This window comes from Argentina anserina, chromosome 5 (assembly GCF_933775445.1).
Source record: "Argentina anserina chromosome 5, drPotAnse1.1, whole genome shotgun sequence".
In the NCBI taxonomy this organism is placed as follows: domain Eukaryota; kingdom Viridiplantae; phylum Streptophyta; class Magnoliopsida; order Rosales; family Rosaceae; genus Argentina; species Argentina anserina.
The window spans coordinates 101,691-118,432 of record NC_065876.1 but is presented as its reverse complement, the minus strand read 5'-3'; the positions used below and the strand labels follow the sequence as shown (position 1 = coordinate 118,432).

General features: G+C 38.3%; 5 protein-coding genes across 8 annotated transcripts in view; 1 reads left to right on the top strand and 4 right to left on the bottom strand.

The window, feature by feature from the left end:
• Nucleotides 1-214: 214 nt before the first annotated feature.
• LOC126793543 (uncharacterized) lies at nt 215-7,393 on the bottom strand. The gene is made up of 7 exons (XM_050520094.1): nt 7,264-7,393; nt 5,649-5,756; nt 5,493-5,536; nt 1,761-4,628; nt 1,125-1,226; nt 774-948; nt 215-657 (listed from the first exon to the last, which is right to left on the bottom strand). Exons 1-7 carry the CDS (start codon nt 7,264-7,266, stop codon nt 442-444), a joined length of 3,516 nt encoding a protein of 1,171 aa, XP_050376051.1. The 5' UTR covers nt 7,267-7,393; the 3' UTR covers nt 215-441.
• A 666-nt stretch (nt 7,394-8,059) lies between these two features.
• LOC126794877 (DNA-directed RNA polymerases II, IV and V subunit 12) lies at nt 8,060-9,202 on the bottom strand. The gene is made up of 3 exons (XM_050521670.1): nt 9,053-9,202; nt 8,866-8,958; nt 8,060-8,291 (listed from the first exon to the last, which is right to left on the bottom strand). The coding sequence occupies exons 1-3, from the start codon at nt 9,096-9,098 to the stop codon at nt 8,269-8,271; spliced, it is 162 nt and encodes a 53-aa protein (XP_050377627.1). The 5' UTR covers nt 9,099-9,202; the 3' UTR covers nt 8,060-8,268.
• A 1,706-nt stretch (nt 9,203-10,908) lies between these two features.
• Nucleotides 10,909-12,362, top strand: LOC126794478 (GEM-like protein 4). Its single transcript, XM_050521210.1, has 4 exons — nt 10,909-11,208; nt 11,294-11,380; nt 11,601-11,881; nt 12,004-12,362. The coding sequence occupies exons 1-4, from the start codon at nt 11,034-11,036 to the stop codon at nt 12,190-12,192; spliced, it is 732 nt and encodes a 243-aa protein (XP_050377167.1). The 5' UTR covers nt 10,909-11,033; the 3' UTR covers nt 12,193-12,362.
• An 854-nt stretch (nt 12,363-13,216) lies between these two features.
• Nucleotides 13,217-14,231, bottom strand: LOC126794854 (kunitz trypsin inhibitor 5-like). Its single transcript, XM_050521643.1, is given in 4 exon segments — nt 13,217-13,430; nt 13,433-13,627; nt 13,630-14,009; nt 14,119-14,231. Coding segments are annotated over 3 exon segments (612 nt in total). The 5' UTR covers nt 13,958-14,009; nt 14,119-14,231; the 3' UTR covers nt 13,217-13,341.
• Nucleotides 14,232-14,340: 109 nt separating this feature from the next.
• The window catches only part of LOC126794855 (basic transcription factor 3-like), a 67,135-nt gene continuing 64,733 nt past the window's right edge, over nt 14,341-16,742 (bottom strand). The window contains exons 1-6 of one of the 4 annotated variants that reach the window (XM_050521645.1): nt 16,478-16,575; nt 15,858-15,925; nt 15,411-15,559; nt 15,269-15,325; nt 14,821-14,859; nt 14,341-14,702 (exon numbers count right to left, since the gene is read on the bottom strand). In XM_050521645.1, the coding sequence (XP_050377602.1) occupies nt 14,509-14,702; nt 14,821-14,859; nt 15,269-15,325; nt 15,411-15,559; nt 15,858-15,925 (507 nt within the window). In that variant the 5' untranslated portion in view covers nt 16,478-16,575 and the 3' untranslated portion in view covers nt 14,341-14,508. Of the gene's footprint in view, nt 14,703-14,820; nt 14,860-15,268; nt 15,326-15,410; nt 15,560-15,857; nt 15,932-16,472; nt 16,576-16,742 lie in introns of those variants that run through there. The other 3 variants (XM_050521646.1, XM_050521647.1, XM_050521644.1) reach the window with 3 other exon arrangements.

Genomic DNA, 16,742 nt, shown 5'->3' with positions numbered 1-16,742 from the left:
CCATATCCAACAGCTAGAAAACCAACTTTAAAACATTTCTGCCCATGAAGTTCTCCTTGGTATATGAAAGTATATTTACATATACCAACATGCCCTGCGGCCATAACAGCACAACTCCAACAGAAAATTTTAGAGCCAATTTTCTTTGGTCCGAAATTGTCCTGAAAGTTGAAACTTGAAAGTGAACTATACATTTACATTGACTGCTAGGTGCTAACAGGATAAAACTTCATGATCTATAAAACTTCATTATTAATTTTTTATTTTAGTCACTCAAATGCTGAAAGGAAAAGCCACATGTACATACGAAACTAGCTAATAAGGCACATAATTACCTCTCTCCCCGCATGAGGTTAAATGCTATCACAATATAGCATATTTAACTTGGGAATTGAAAACCACTGAATGAGTTGTTAAAATGGAGAATTGTACTGGCACCAGCTAACGACGCCTAGAAAGGAAGAACTCATAGTCCGGATGCCTGTTAACAGAAGTCATACTTCCTTTCTTTACAACAGCTTTTGCCATAAGAGATGCCGTCTCATCAAGTGTTCTGAGACGCTCCCTCAGAATTCCATCAACACTGTTTATGCCTGGCCCTGGTGTTATACTTGTCTGCCTTGGTCCTGAGTGCCTCGGCTGGAACCAGCATTCATCCTATTCAAAAAGCATATTAGATTACGCCTGGCACACCAATGACACCACACAGTGTGCATGATTACATGTCAAAATCCACGTAAAAGCTGCATGATATATCTGCAATCAACGACTACCTGAGCATTGTAACTCTGAAGGCCCACAACTGGAGATACTATGTGTGCATCCACACTTGGACACTCAAAATTGGCACTTCTAACGACCAAATGACCAAGTGAATGGTAGGTCAAAAAGGCAGCACGCAAGTTGCCATTAGGTATCCTGTAGATGGGATACCATGCCACTGAATACCTGAAAATTATGGCCACTGAAAGTCAGTTCAGAAATCACCGGACAGTTTCGATTGAATTTGTTCCAAGGATATGAAAAACAGAGATTTTAAATTTAACTCATCACATACTACTGCCATGGACATATTGCAAACAATAAATTTTTTTTAAACAGTTGGAAGTGTGTTTATTACTAACCAGGATCTGGGATGGAGATCATTCAGATTTATCGTTTCTAGTTTAGTTGGATCTCCATAAACTATCAAATCTGGTCGATCACCTCTGATAAGTTCCTTTATCCTGAAATATACAGAAACATAGAATCCAGGCAAAGAGTTACTTACAGTATCACAAATATACTAACTGACAAAGCAGTTAAATACTTTTTCTTTCCCTTCTGAGAAACACAAAAGATATATCTCCTTCGTGCTCACTTGGTAACTGATAAAGCAACTAGGTTCAGTCAATCATGTTTAGCAACCAACAGAAACAAAATAAATAACATCATTTGTGCTCGGTATCTTATACAGGAGAAATAATAAAATCAATCGTTGCCTATGCTGTTTTTAATTATAGGATTCGACATTAATAATTAGATGTCTCATGGTCAAATCAGTCAATATGATATACATAATTATAAACTACAATTATACACTTCTAGGAACAGACTCAAGTTATAGGGTGTTTGGCTTGAAGGATGTGACTCGCATAATTCAGTTTACCTCAGGTTTACGTATGTTCAAATAGCACTTAAAATATGACCAAAAGATTATCAGCTTTAATGTTAGTAGGATTAAACAAGAAATTTCAGTAGCAAGTGTTGAGTGTACTTACTTGTCATACAAAGGTTGTCTCTGCTGAGGCTGTTGTGATTCAAAATATTCAAAAAGCAGGTCCAAGTCACTCGACCCCATTGCACTAGTTATCTGGATAGAATCATTGGCAGGAGCTGAAGATTGTTGTGAAATACAAAGCTCGTGAACAAGTGATTTGCCAACTTGATTTTCCTTGCCAGGCAGAGGAAAACTAATGGAATTTATTGGAAGATGAACAAGGTTGGAGAGGTTTTCTGATTTCACCCCTAACACCTCAGTACTACAAACTGCATCACTCCTACCTCTCTGGAAAAGCTGAATCGCTGACAAGTAAGGAACAAAATAAGCATGAAATGCACAACGATCAGCACCCACTCCCTTTGAATTTCTGAAATCCTCTGTTCTTATTTCCAATCCATAGCTCCCAATTCTTTGATACCACTTCCATAGGCATCCTAAAGAGATGGTTGTTGTCTCGTGTCTGCAAATTGGAAAACCTGTTACCAGGTTCATTGAGCAAATTTGGCACCTTATAAAATTTGGTGATTGAGGAATAACTGGGGATGAATGATAAAGAAGTCTTTCAAATTCAGCAATCGGATCACCAGTGACCATTTGAACAGCTTCCGATGCCAGTTGTGCCCTGTAAGCATTGTGCACTGCTTCTAATATTCTGTTTGACTCGGCTTCAACTGCATTCAGATCTTTGGATTCAAAATTGATGCATTCAGCTGCTATAAGCTTGTCTTTTAGTTCTTCAATTGTACTTGGATCCTGAAAGCCTATTTTTGGTAGCATGTCCTCAGTTGTATCAGAATAACAAGTCACATCTCCTGAACACTGACTGACACAGTCTACTGCTGCTCCAGAACTAATATTCTGAGTAATCTCTTTAGCAGTGTCAGTGGAGGTCCAGCTCTTATCAGCTGGCTCCTCCGAATGTACATGGGCTAAACTGGAATTAGAGCTTGTCACCGGATCCTCTAACTGAGTTGGTACGAACATGTGGTTTACACATCCAAAACTGGGATAAATTCTGCTGCCTTCGGCAGGCGAGGTTGTATCACAAAGTAAATGAGGCAGGTAGATTGGTTGAGGCTGCACCTGAAGCATATTAAATTCACCCAGGGACTCAGATATCTTCTGCATTGCGTTATCCTGATTTGGTGGAATTGGATTGTTCATGGCAGAGGAAGTAGCACACACACCTTCCACATGATCCATTTCATTTGGAGAGAGTTGCATGCCGTGAACTGAATCAGAAGTCACACATCCTTCTTTATGTCTCTGAAAAAAAACCCTTGGAGAACTAGGCCGAGAACAAGATCCTGAGACGAGACTTGATCCTTTATTATCCTTTACCGGAGACAAGACATCTGACATATCATTCTGTTCCATCCTAGCTTTCAGACAGCCATCTGAGCCGGGAATGTTGGCATAAGCTCCTTTCTGGGCACAGTGTATTTGTTTTGGAGGTGGACCATCTTTTCTTTTTAACTCCTTAAAATCCCCATCTTCTTGCTGCATTTTCTGCCCACTCTTTGGAGAGACTTTTACTCGAACAGCAGTACTGGATCTATTCAGAAAAGCAGACTCTACCAAAGTCGGAAAATTTTGTGAGTAAACAGAACTTTCTTTCATCAACTCCCAATTGCAGTCATTTTCACCATTCTTCTGGACCTTTTGCCAGACAGAATGATTTTTTCCCTTAACTGTAGGTACATGGAGATTCACGGTACTTCCGAGTTTCAAGAAATTTGCACTTGTTTTTTCTGTTTCGTGGTGGTTGCTTCTCTTGCTAGGCACAGCTGATTTCATGTCATCACCATAGCTGTTCTGAATCCCATGCCTCATTCCTTCACTACTGTCATGAGTATCCAAAACATCATTCATCAAACTTTGATTGGAGACATATCCTATTTTGGAACTGAAACTTGATACTTCATATAATCTGTGAATTTCCTTCTCAGCGTGTTTTTCATCATGACCATCACTATTATAGTCATCACAGCTTGAACCAACTGAAATTGAATCCATAACAAAGGAGTCATGCATATCAGAGTAACCTCTGGTATGGAGATCATTACAATGATCCATTTCTGTATGAGGAATACTCCCTACCCCATCTTTGATAGGGAATTCAGAATCTTGGAGTACACCCTGATGTCCCAGATTACCGGAAAAAGGTATATCAACTTCCAGTGCAGCATGATGAGAGATGCATGGTTTTGGGGATTCATTCCCAGTCTCAAGCAACAAAACTTCTGCGGCAGTTGAAAGAGATACTGGCCCCCAGTGTCTATCTCCATCACTGTTACCACAGATTTCAGATGCCAAACTTCCATCGGCACATTCTACAGAAAGAAAGTGAGGTTTAGTAGAGCTACTGGCGCCTGAAATCTTCTTGCCCTTTTTTCCCTTATTTCTACTCTTCTTTCTTGAATTTCTCTTTACTTTGTCAACTTTTTCACTACCACTCGCTGTATCTGAAAAGTTGTTAGAACTGGAACCAGTTTCAATCATGCTTGAGAAAGCAGAAGTACTGCAGGTCACTGACTTTTGATAAGATTCCCGGGAAACCTCATTCTGTTTCATAGCTCCATGAGCCAATTCTTTATTTGGAGATTGGTGTCTCACATAAGAAAGAGCAAAATTATTCATAAATGAACTTCCAAAAAAAGAACCAGCAAGCTGAGAACCTTGCTGCACCTTTGGTCGAATAACCTTGAGTGGATCTGGTGGCTTGGTATAGAACAGACGCAAACTTTCCACATTCACCTGGGCACCAGATCCTGAGGAATTTGTACAGTCAGGATATCGCAATGGTAATGACACAATCCTCACAATACCGTCAGGTCCGAGGGCTAGAAATGTAAGGAAATCAGACCTAATTGTCAAAAATGGAGATTGATTAATGATCATTTGCAGTTATATAAAAACAATTAATACTTTCGGGCATGCAGAATGGTTCAACACTTCAGACCAATCACTAATTGCACATTTTAAATAATTTGTTTATGCCCATACACTAAACTACTCCCACTTCACTGAATTACGACTTATAACTCAACTTTGGCCAAGTATGCCTAAAGAGATGGCACAAAAGAAAAGCTGAAGCATGATAAGTTTAAGCTTGAGATATATGATACTACTTACAAGTGAACTTGCTCATCACCGTGTTCCAATGACAACAAAATTCTCCCAGCCCATGAACCCAATTCATGTGTGAGAATATATATCAGACAACTGTATCATGCATTGGCATAGATGGAAAATGATAGCATGGCAAACATGATGACTATATGATCATGTCACAAAGGGGTGCCATGTGAAAGCAGGGCAGACCACCTTGAAACTAAGGATAGGGACCAAGTATCTGTAATTCATAGTTCTGTAATGCACAGTACACGGCTGTGCATGGTTTGCAAGCAGGAGATATCACCAAATTCAAAATTTTTGTTGTTCTTTTCTTTTATTTTATTTTTTTCTTAGGTGAGAGGGTGGGGGAATATCTCAATATTGACAGATATGCAGAAGATTACAGAAATAGAGGTATGGTTATCCATAATGTGAATCAAAAACTTCCCGAAACCCACTTTATAGAACCCTGCTCAAATCTGGGGACTTCTGCCGAGACATACAATTTTTTGGAGGCAAGAATCCCCAGAAAATGACAAGGTTGCTAGGTAGTTTTCTTGGTTGCAGCTGTGAGAAACAAGCTAATAGTCAATGACAACTGAAACATGTTTACCTACGGTCAAAGTTCCTCCGTGCAACAGAAGCCGCTTCCCAATCCTGAAAAAGAAAAAGACATTCCAAGATAACTACTCAGACAAGAATATTGAAGTCATGGCATTGTAAGTAAAGTATATCCAAAAATCTGTTATGTAAAAGATATATATATTACCTCTAAGGATGTCCGCAAACTATTGTTTTCTTTAAAATTTCTGCTGATTGATAACTTTTGACTATCATTATTTGTTCTTAGTAGGCAACGATGCATCTTTTCTGTTGCCTGCCCACATAAATAGAAGAAGATATAAAAACAGATAATGCTGCTCTACTGAATACTAGAAGGTGTGAAGCAGCTAGTAGAGCACTTCCAGCAAAAACTAAAAACAGAACGCATTGAGTTGCTAAAGGTGCCAAAAAAAGATAACCAAACAAGTTAATTCGAATCACCAATTATACAGTTAAACTTCAGCAGAAGTTTGTGATGTAAAGACTACAATGATATGTATAATAAGGAATGAAACCAGCTAGATGTGCCGACTATTAAAATTGGTAATTTATTTAGGTAACAACCCGATGTGGGATGTATATTCTCAACACGCCCTCGCATGTGTGGCGAATTTTCAAACCATACACGTGGACAACATTTTGAGTGACGTGGAGTATGTGTAGCCATTTGGACTTCACACATGGATGTGGGTAACCCGTTCTGATACCATGATAAAGTGATATGAGGTTCACATTCAAAACCAATTGGCAATGGATGTAGTGACTCAAACCTTTATAAACCCACAGGTTAAATTTCCAATGTGGAATGTATATTCTCAACACAACCAAAGAATTGGAATGTTCTTAATGTTTGGAAATGGCAAGAACATGTCAGCAAACATTTCCTCGGATTTTTCTTTTTTTTATGAAACGGTTTTCTTTACACTACAACGTGTCAATCAGCTGGATCACATCCGTAATCCATACATTACAACAGATCTTCCTAACAAAACAACAGCAATGATTTGATATGATCAAAATTGCGACAGCAAATACAATAATGACAATAGAAAACGGTATTACCTGAACTAACGGTTTCTTAGACCAATAAAATCAATATTTATACACTAATCATGCAAACGAAAAACAGCTATTGAACTTGAGAGAAGAACTGAGACAAAAGCATGAAAGCTTCCAAGATAAAGAAGCCTCATTTTATAAGATTCTAAACCTACAGATAGGCATCATCAAAGCCTAGACGATTAAAATGCAAAAAAGGCTCAATATGAAGGTCAAGAAACACAAACCTAAGAATCAGATACAACATAATCCCTTTCGACCATAACAAAAATAAAAGCTACTGCTCCAAAACTTACAAGCTCGTACTCAAAAAAGGGACAAGCTCAAAACGAAAAGATAGAGCAGTGTAGTACTAGTTGAGCGAGTGAGTGATCAACAAAAGGACTGAAAGTAAAAACACAGAGGCAGACAATCCAAAAGCGTAAAACATGGAATTACAATCGAATAATATGTGCGCAGTAAAGCAAAGATTCCCGATTATTAGATTTAGCAGCTCCAACATTTAAACGGGACCAATGATGAGGAATCTAGAGCTGAATTGCATGAATCAATCACCAGAAAAATAGAGATTATAAAAGCTAGTCAAGAACCTGAAAAACATAATTCAAGAAACGAATGGGAAATACCTACAGGAACTAGATTGAATTGCGGACGAAATGAGCAGAATTAAGGAAAGCCGTAAAGAGAGGAGTGAATAAATAAGAGGAAGAAGAAAAGCTGACCATGACGATAAACACGAGGGAGTGGGCAGTTGTATGCGGAGGCGTTACGAAGTGACGAGTGACGAGAGGAGGTCCCTGCTCAACCTCAGGCTCAGTGCCAGCCAACCCAGGCGTTACTACTTTTGCCTCCAATTTCCTTCTTCTTCCTTTTTTGACTGCATCCCACCTCTTTCCTTTTTATTACCAATTACCATTTTTACCTTACTGCTTGATTTTTTCCCTTACTAGTTTTACTACTGCTGCTACTACTACTAACAGTCTACTACTACAGGCGCCAATCACAATTCTCTACGATAAACTGCGTACTCAAACCCCGGCACTAACTAACAAAGAGTTATTTAATAAAATAGTTACGCTAATATATAATAACTAAAACCGTCATAAAATCATCGAACAATTAATAGAACTATAAATCAACGCTCATTTATTTGCGACAAACAATTTAATTGTTTCAATCGAGTTGTGAAGGTTTACAATGTAGGTTGATAATTTTTGTTGTTACTTGCAATTGAATGGGCAAGTGATCGATCACTTGTTACATTGATTAAAATGTTTTACTTTTTACAAAAGTAAAAGTACCGAATATATCTAAAAGCACATGCTAAGCCCACACTCAGCTTGAGCTCTCAAAACATGATGAACAACAATTTCAATTTCTCTAAATGAGTTAATCCCTAGACTATGATTATTTTCCCTAAACTAAACGAGACCGTGAGGAAGCAAGAGGATAGACTAGGAAGAGTCTCTCGAACGGATATAAAGTTATTTAATTCGGTTTGTCAAGCTCATGTTCTGATCTGTTGTTCAGGACTCTAAGCAGAGTATTATTATCATTCCACAGATGGTCAAAGAATATTTCTTAGATTAATAGACTCATATGATAATTATCATTACATAATCAGTCAGCACCTAAATTATTACAGATTGAAGAACCAGTCCAAGGCTACTTTCAAACGGACCAAAGCACATGAATCTTGATCAATGGCCATCACCTGCAGGGTGTCTTCAGCGTGCCTCATACTGAACAACTGAAACAACCACATACATAGTTCAATATTGTGACACAGAATATGATAGATTGGCTGACATGATCAGCACAGAAGCAAAAGGGCCCAAGATCAATACTTGGACAGGAACTTGTAATCAAAACTGCGGAACATGGCTCTTCGTTGCTGATTAGGAAGCATTCATAGTGTCTTTATCATTCCAAATCGATGAGCACTAATGTTTACAGTCGGAATATTACCAAATCAATAGAACTTGTCTATGAGAAAAACAGTGAGATAATTGCAGTGATAGTGAACAACTCAACTGGAGAATCCATCATGAGAGACAACAATAGAAATAACCTTATTCACATATGGAAGCTAGCTGACTGAAACAAACAATATGATCCATAGCCACTACCAGCAAATTATCCCTAGGAATTGCAGACTAGAGTAAAAACAAGTTTGGGTTCAATGTTTCAATTGGGGAAATAGCACAATTAAGAACCCAATCTACTCAAGCACCAGCTCATGTTCAAGTTCCAAAATACAAAGCTAGGCATCCCAATCGAGAATACATGTGCAAAAGAAGCAAGCACCCAGTAGAGAAACTTACTGCGACGAGTGCGTTTCTTGTACAAGATGCGGTAGCCACACTCGCGGCATTGAATCACGTCGTTGGGCTTCAAAGGGATCTCCATGCCGCAATCTACAACACCCGCCAACCAATTAACACGTACAGTTTTAGTTTCACAAATTCAAAATTCTCACAAGAAAGCTCAAGGGAAGAAAGAACCGAGTACCTCCACAGATGTAGTACACAGGCTCTGCCGGCTGCTGAGGATCCATGGTTGACCTTCTAGGGTTTCAAATGCCTTTGGGATTCATGCCAACGGGGGTTCTTTGAGGTATATATGCGAAGATAGTCTCGGGTCGGGTTCATTATTGGGCTTTCAGTTGTCGTGTGCCATATTGGGCTTTTCAGAGTATTAACTTAACCGAGAGGTAACTAACTTGCTATCTTTACGGCTTTACCCCGGTAAACTCCTTGTTCTCAGGGGAGTTACCTCTACGAAATTTGATCAAGTGTTTGGTCATTTAGAGTTGAGCTTTAGATGAAGAGATCAAGGAGTTAGAAGTTTCGGTTAGAAAAACAATGATATATTGCATATAAAGTTTAATAAATTGAATTATAAATAATTATAACTCAACATTAAAATTTAATGACAAATAACACGAAAGAAATTCAATATAAATTCAACCATAATACCGAATGATTGATGATTGAAAAACTAATCGAGACGTGTGTCATACCACACTGTCCTTAAGACGTTTAAGCCTCCTCTACCGGTGCAAAGATGTTTGGCGCTTGTCTCCCACGATAAAACGACTAAACAATTATAGGAAGTGACACTACTAACTAGAACTCTCAACAAACTCGAAAAATACATATTTCTATCACTAGTGAAAAACTAAGAACACTTTGAGAGAGTGAGAGCTGATTGTGTTTGGAAGGATTTTACAATGAAATGATGGTGACTATTTATACAGTGGGGATTTGCAATCTGTAATGAATAAAATGGCTATTATAGGAAATTAAAAGATCATAACATACACGAGTTACATATGTTACAAGCAATGATTTCAATCTGTTACAAACTTCTCCATAACACACATAACATTTTATTATAGTTATTACAAAAAGAATAATTTGAACAGTAAATAGAAGTTGAAACGTCCAAAAAGAATCTGCGTTCCGACCCTCAATTTAGTGTTGCATTCGTGTCCGAGTTTCCCTTGTGACCTGAGATTTGAACCCGTACTGCACGTGCGCGAGTGGGTATAAAAATGCTTACACATTTTACAATCCATAAACAATGGATTTCATGTAAAGTATTTTCAACACTTCTTTTTTTCAATGTGAAACAAACACTTTTTATCATTTTAAGTAGTATATTTGAGTGACAATTTCTTATTCACCCACTAACCAAATTACACAAACAAACATATGATCTTGTAGCCCTCATTATGGAGAACTCAAATTTATGTTCATCTTTGATTAATTATAAGTTTAACTTAATTTAATTAATCAATTAAAAATTTAATTTTAAATGATTTATTAGACTATTTTTCCAACAATTTCTGCTTCAGAAAATCAATTACAGACATTTTATGGCTTATAATAAAAATATGTTGGATGAGATGGTCTCTGTATTGGTTAGTGTGATTATTTGTTGATTGCTTTAGAATTAAAAATCTATGAAGAAAACAAGCAATGAGTTTGGAATAGATCGAGTTTGGCAACAACAGGATACAGGTAGTCGAGATAGGAGAAAAAGGGTGGCGTCCAAATCAGCCAGCTTTTGTTGACTTGGAGGAATTAGAAAGCCAAGCAACTTTGCATTTTTATCTATGAATAGAGCCATAGAGGTCTCTCATTGCCAGGAAAGTGGATCATGTTCTAGAAGTGGAGTGCCATTCTCTCTCTCACACCCTTTGATAATAATAATTAAATCTGTTCAAAAATATTGTTCAACGCCACAAGGGGAATCTTTGAAAGTCGTCTAGTGCTTGGTTCCTGTCTACTTCTTCACTCCATCACCATCTTTGGCCTTCTTCTCAGGATCATTATTATTATTATAACTCATAGTCAGTAGATGCAGTGCTCTTATATAAAATGGAAGTAACGGAGTGGCACGGTAAGTCTGGACAGCTAATTTGGTCGTGACTTGTGAGAGAGAAAGATAGAACCCGGCCATCTTTGATCGAGAGAGCTGAGAGAATATGAGGGAGAGATATGGAGATGAATTTGTGGCCAGTCCGTATATGAACTCATATGACACAACACCAGAGAGAGAGGCGCTGCAGCAGCAACACTCTTCTCTATCCGAACCTGGGAGCTTGTGGCACAGCCCCTCATCTTCTTCTGTTTCAGAGGGCTCTTCCTCCTTCAAAACCAGTAATTTTTTGTACTAGCTTGTTTGCTTACCTTGCTTAATCCATATGAACAAGTACCAACTCAAGTACCTACTGCTGAATATCAGGTCGTGATTCAAACTCCAGGAAAAGCCTCAAGAAAACATTTGGTGACAGGAAAAGCAGCAGTTTTGCCTACAGGATACGCGAGCACGGTGAGGATCTTTCTTTCTTTTTTCTTTCCTTGGCCAACTCTAACTAGCCTTGAACTAGATTTTCATGTGTTATTTTATCAAGTATATATGTCATTCATGTACTTCATTTGATCCCTAGTATAGTAGTATTACATGGTTATTATCTATTAACTAGAAAGTGCATAATTAGCTAAGAATGAGATTAGTTGAATTTGATGATGATATTAATTTGCTTTTGCAGTGAAACTTGGGCAAAAGTTTTCTGAAACTGTCAAGGGAAAGTTGAATTTGGGGAAAAGAATTATTCAAGAAGGTGGAAGGGGAAATATATTTAAACAGATATTTGGAGTGAATGAAGGTGAAGAGCTGTTGAAGGCCTCACAGTGCTACCTATCAACGACTGCTGGTCCTATTTCTGGACTCCTTTTCATTTCTACTCAGAAGCTTGCTTTTTGCAGTGAAAGATCTATCATTGTCCCATCTGCAACTAATACCAACCAACTTGTTAGGACTCCTTACAAGGTAACAAACTTGCATGTTTTTATTTTCTCTTCTCGCAAGTTCAAATTTGGAATCCTAGTCATCCTTTTGAATCACAAACACATGAATGAACTACATTGAAACTTTTTATGGTATGATTGCAGGTTGTGATACCTATTACAAAGATCAAGATAGCTAGTCAGAGTGAGAATGTGGACAAACCACAGCAGAAGTACTTAGAGATAGTTACTGATGATGATTTCGAGTTCTGGTTTATGGGATTCTTACGGTATGAAAAAGCTTTCAGAAATCTTCAGAAGGCTATTTCTATGAGTATGAGCAATCAAGATTGAGTAGAAAGTTGATTGAGGGGGATTCTCCACAATTCCCACAAAACATGTTTTTGGAGATAGATTGATGTCATTAGAATCAGTGACCTTTTTTTTTGTCAATGTATAATGCCAATGAGCTTTATGTGTGTCTGTTACATATTATCTTCAAGGCCACTCTTGTTTTCCAGTTAGTCATGTTTTGAGTCTCTTGACTATTTATGATTTAACTTTCGATGAATAATCCCTTGGTCACACATAATTCTCGTGAAAATTACTAGGGCGGGAAGATGATGAATGATGGACCCTTTTTCTATTCTAATAAGTAGAGTAATAGAACCTGCAACTCTGTTTCTGTTTCTGTTTCTTAATCGAAGAAAGTTGTCTATCCTCAGGTAGAGGTGGCAAACGGGCCAGACCGGCCCGGTCTATTTTATGCGGGTCAAAACCGTACTCGGGTCGATCCATTTACTTAAACATCAAGCCCGGCCCGGTCTATGACCATACCTATGTCGGGCCGGTCCGGCCCATTAGCATTATAAGACACAATAACAATAAGAAAATATTATGTAATTAGAATATTTGTTTTATATAACTATTTAAAATAGTAAAATAAATAAAATATTACAACATATTATATAATTTTATTTTTAAAATGTTATGTATATCAAAACAATCACGTTTTTTTCACTACTTTGATAATATTTGTGAAATATTGTAGTTAAAATAATGAAATAATCAAGACATTTTAATTTAAAAGTTCTAATATTCAAGTTTAATAATGATAATTATTTAAATATTTATATAAATACTATAAAATTATATGTTTAACGGTCCGGCCCATGAATTTATCGTGTCCGGGCCGTACCAGGCTCAAAACTGGATCAGGATGAGCCCATGGGCTAAAATATTTCAGCCCAGACCCGGCCCATTACAATAACGAACTCGTGTCAAAATATTTTTGGTTACAAACGGGGTCAAAAAGACCCAAACAAGAAAAGCAAAGAACTTTAGAGTTTACATAAGAGCACTTTCTAGCTCTAGAAGCAGAAGCAATATCATCAAGGAAGGCCCGAGCATCATAGACATATTGATTAACAGGCAATCGTCGCAGCTGTCTTATTTAAAAGCAAATTAGTTTTTGACGTAAGAAAGCATCTGATCTGAATCAGTTCAAACCCTCTTGAACATGACTTTAAGTGGTATATCACTTAGAGCCAGACGCCTAATTCCATTTACAAGATAAACGTCAACATCTCTGCTATCTTAAGCCAGCTGCTTATAGTTTTACGACCCGGATTGCCTTCAACGCCGCCACTGGTGACAAACCATTGCCCTCCTGACTCAATGAAGTTGTCCAACTTCCAAACCTTTGAAGTGTGCAAACAGACTGTCACTGCCGCAGAAGTAGAGAACTTGATGTTGAGATCAGTGGACAGGCGAACGATTCCTTTCTTCAATTCACAGGCGATAATGTGAGTGGAATACCATTGGATACCTCTTGTTGCTCTTGAACAACATCAAGAGGGCAGTTAGTCTTGTTTCTGTTGCCAGTGGTGGCGAGTGTCAGCCCCCCGCCTCTAACACGAATGACAGGCAGGATCCGATACTCAACTCCAGTTCGGAGATATCAAAGGTGATAGTCAAGCACTGGAGCAGGAGCAGCTGGAGCAGGAGCAGCGGGAGCAGGAGCAGCGGCAGCAGCGGCGGCGACTACAACCAACGGCTTGCCTCTCAAGGCAAGGAGACTGAGGTAGAGAGCTAGTGATCCCAATATGCAGAGTCTCATAGCTGGAATGAACTGGTAAACATGGAGCGCTGGCTTTCATTTATAGCAAGTTCTGCGCAATTTCCAGCAATCATGGTTGGCATTAACTCAGATCAATTATCCATACCAGCTCTAGTCAAATCTTTGAAATAAAAGCAAGTCAAACGTCAAAATATCCATACACAAGTCATCCCATTTTTCGCATTTCACCAGCAGCGTGATATAATGAACAAACTCGCTAGATCCCGGCCAATATCAGATAAATTTAGTTTGGGTGGGAGCGGCAATGACCATGGATTAATATATTTCTTTAGGAAAGCAATTGGTCAAGAGAAAAAATAAAAGATAATCCCATAAAATCATTAATTAAATGCAAATACTGCCTATGCCACCAATCGACCAGGTTTCAGAAATAGTAAAACTAGATTAAAACCAAGGATAAAAGATGACTATCCAGAGTAGCACAAGGACGGTTGAATCAAACATGGTCAGACTTAACAATGTAAAGGCAAAATCAAAAAACTTTCACATTGAAAGTATATAAATAACATAATCCAAGACACTTGATTCTCCTAAGAGGCTTGACTCTCCTCCTTATCCTTGCTATCCTTCTCCTGCGCGGCAGCTTCAAAGGTCTCCCCAGCAACAAGCTCAGGGACCTCATCATCATCGTCCTCGGGAGCAGTGGCTCCACCAGCACCAGCATTAGGGGCTTGCTTTTGAAACTGCTCTGCTAGTTTCTTCAAGTTGTCCAAGTTATCCGGCCCTGAAAAATGACCAAAAGGTTTTATTCCCATCTCCAAAACCATCTTCAAAAGAGACTGAAGAACACAAGCAGTAACAAAGAAAAAAGTAAACAGTAAATAGACCACAAGCACACTTACCCAAGTGGCTGATAATACTAGGTAGAATGTCCTGCAACTCTACAAGAGAGAAGACATACATTTAGTCACAGTTAGGATAGAGAACAACAAAGTGAGAATATAGAAGGACAAAAAAGGCAGCACAAGAGAAGCATGAAGACACATGTTTTCAAGAGAATTGGTTTACTATCCTAAACAAAATTCAACTCTAAATGCAAATAACTTTGAATAAAAAGTAGGCTTGCCACAGAGATTGCATATATAATTCACAATCTCTCACAAAGACAAACACGATTTGGAGTTAAGTTGACAACTTAAAAGAAAGATTCCATAACCTAATCATCAAAATAGACTGGATGATAGATGGAACAGAGAATTTATCATAAAGGCAGAAACTACGCGATCATGTATTGATAATAACCCAGGTTGAACACTGGTTCAAATATAAAATACAAGAATAGATGAATACTCTTTGTTTGAGGAGAACCACTAACAACCCAAGTGTTGGCAGCAATAGAAGCTTGAACTGAAATACAAAAGAAGAATTAAATAAGAGGCATTGAAACACTAAATAGTATTTAAAATAACAGTCACAGATGGTATGGCTTCACCTTTGGGATTCATGAACTGAATAACTACATCATCTTTAAAAATGTTGACCTCCTCAATTGCTGGAATAGCATTCACCCCTATTCTCTTGAGAGTACTCTGAAGTCTTTTGTCATCTGTGGTAGTTGTCTTGTGGACAGCCTTCTTCTTTCTGTAGAAGCAGATAAAAACGAATTAAATCAGGTTAACAACATGTGTAGAAAATAAAGAAGACAGTTGCCCAATATTACTCCTTCCACATGAAAGTATAGAAGTTTAACTTCCAAGTTAGAAGCAATTTGATCGTGTGTTTGATCAAAATCAGAATGATAAAAGTCAACTGACAAACAGCCTTGTGAGTACAGTGGGTGTGTTTGATCAAAACCAGAATGATAAAAGTAAAGTGACAAACAGGCTTGCGAGTACACTAGGCATATAACATAAAAGTTTCAAAATAAAAGGTATCCCACCTCCTCATGCTACCCTTTCCACCAGTGCGAACGGCACCAGCCATCTTCATAAGTTTCTCTCGATTCATCTGCATTTGAAAAGGAGAGTAAAAGTAAGAGGAAGAACTAAACATCAACTGCAACCTACATGAAAAGAAACACACGAGCAGATTCATGTATGTTTGCACACAACCACAACTTTTGTCACTTGAGCTATTAAGTTGCAGTAGTTGGTGGGTTCTTTATCTAATCTATCTATCTCAAATCAGCTGCAGCTTTTAGCATTTCCAAATTCAGCCAACTAAACTCAGCTCTATCGTCAGATGTCTGGCATCTCAAAACTATGAAAGACCAAGATTACGACTAAGCAAGGGGATGAGTCGGAGGATTGTGTGAATAAAACACAGTATTCCAACAATTAAACAACACAAATACAAAAGACCCACGAATCGAGATAGATACTTGAGCCCAAAAGAAAGAAATCGGACACCGACTATAGCAGATTCGCAAACACGGGGTAGAAAAGAGTTGAGAACACCAGGTACAAAAACCCTAATCCGATAATTTTCAGAATCAACCAAGAAACCAATAGCGATAGAGTCAAGTGCAGAGAGACAAAGGAAGCGAGAGAGAGACCTTACCTTCGGGTTTTGGAGTCCTTGGGGTTTTTGTGAGTGAGATAAGAAGAGGAGATGGGAAGCGAGGACCTCAGACGGCGCATGGGTTAGGTTTTCTCGGCCCTATAAAAGCCCCTTCTCGCCTCTCCTCCTCATCTGACGGTCACCATACCACCTCGCTTGCCACGTGGCACTGTATTAAGCGGCTGATCACCCCAAACAAAGAAGCAAGCAAGCACCTTTTCTTTTACTTATTTCCCTTTTGCCCTCCTTATTGTTATTGTATATT

What these genes read in the sequence shown, in the direction of transcription:
- LOC126794478 (XM_050521210.1), top strand. Translation starts at nt 11,034, where the DNA reads ATGAGGGAGAGATATGGAGATGAATTTGTGGCCAGTCCGTATATGAAC. An exon ending in CTACAGGATACGCGAGCACG is followed by an intron (nt 11,381 to 11,600) that starts GTGAGGATCTTT and finishes TTGCTTTTGCAG; the next exon opens with TGAAACTTGGGCAAAAGTTT. An exon ending in TTGTTAGGACTCCTTACAAG is followed by an intron (nt 11,882 to 12,003) that starts GTAACAAACTTG and finishes GTATGATTGCAG; the next exon opens with GTTGTGATACCTATTACAAA.
- LOC126793543 (XM_050520094.1), bottom strand. An exon ending in CGGAGGAACTTTGACCGTAG is followed by an intron (nt 4,629 to 5,492) that starts GTAAACATGTTT and finishes TTTGACAATTAG; the next exon opens with GTCTGATTTCCTTACATTTC. An exon ending in GATCTCCATCCCAGATCCTG is followed by an intron (nt 949 to 1,124) that starts GTTAGTAATAAA and finishes CATAATTTTCAG; the next exon opens with GTATTCAGTGGCATGGTATC.
- LOC126794877 (XM_050521670.1), bottom strand. Translation starts at nt 9,098, where the DNA reads ATGGATCCTCAGCAGCCGGCAGAGCCTGTGTACTACATCTGTGGAG. An exon ending in TGTGTACTACATCTGTGGAG is followed by an intron (nt 8,959 to 9,052) that starts GTACTCGGTTCT and finishes CGGGTGTTGTAG; the next exon opens with ATTGCGGCATGGAGATCCCT. An exon ending in CAAGAAACGCACTCGTCGCA is followed by an intron (nt 8,292 to 8,865) that starts GTAAGTTTCTCT and finishes TGGTTGTTTCAG; the next exon opens with TTGTTCAGTATGAGGCACGC.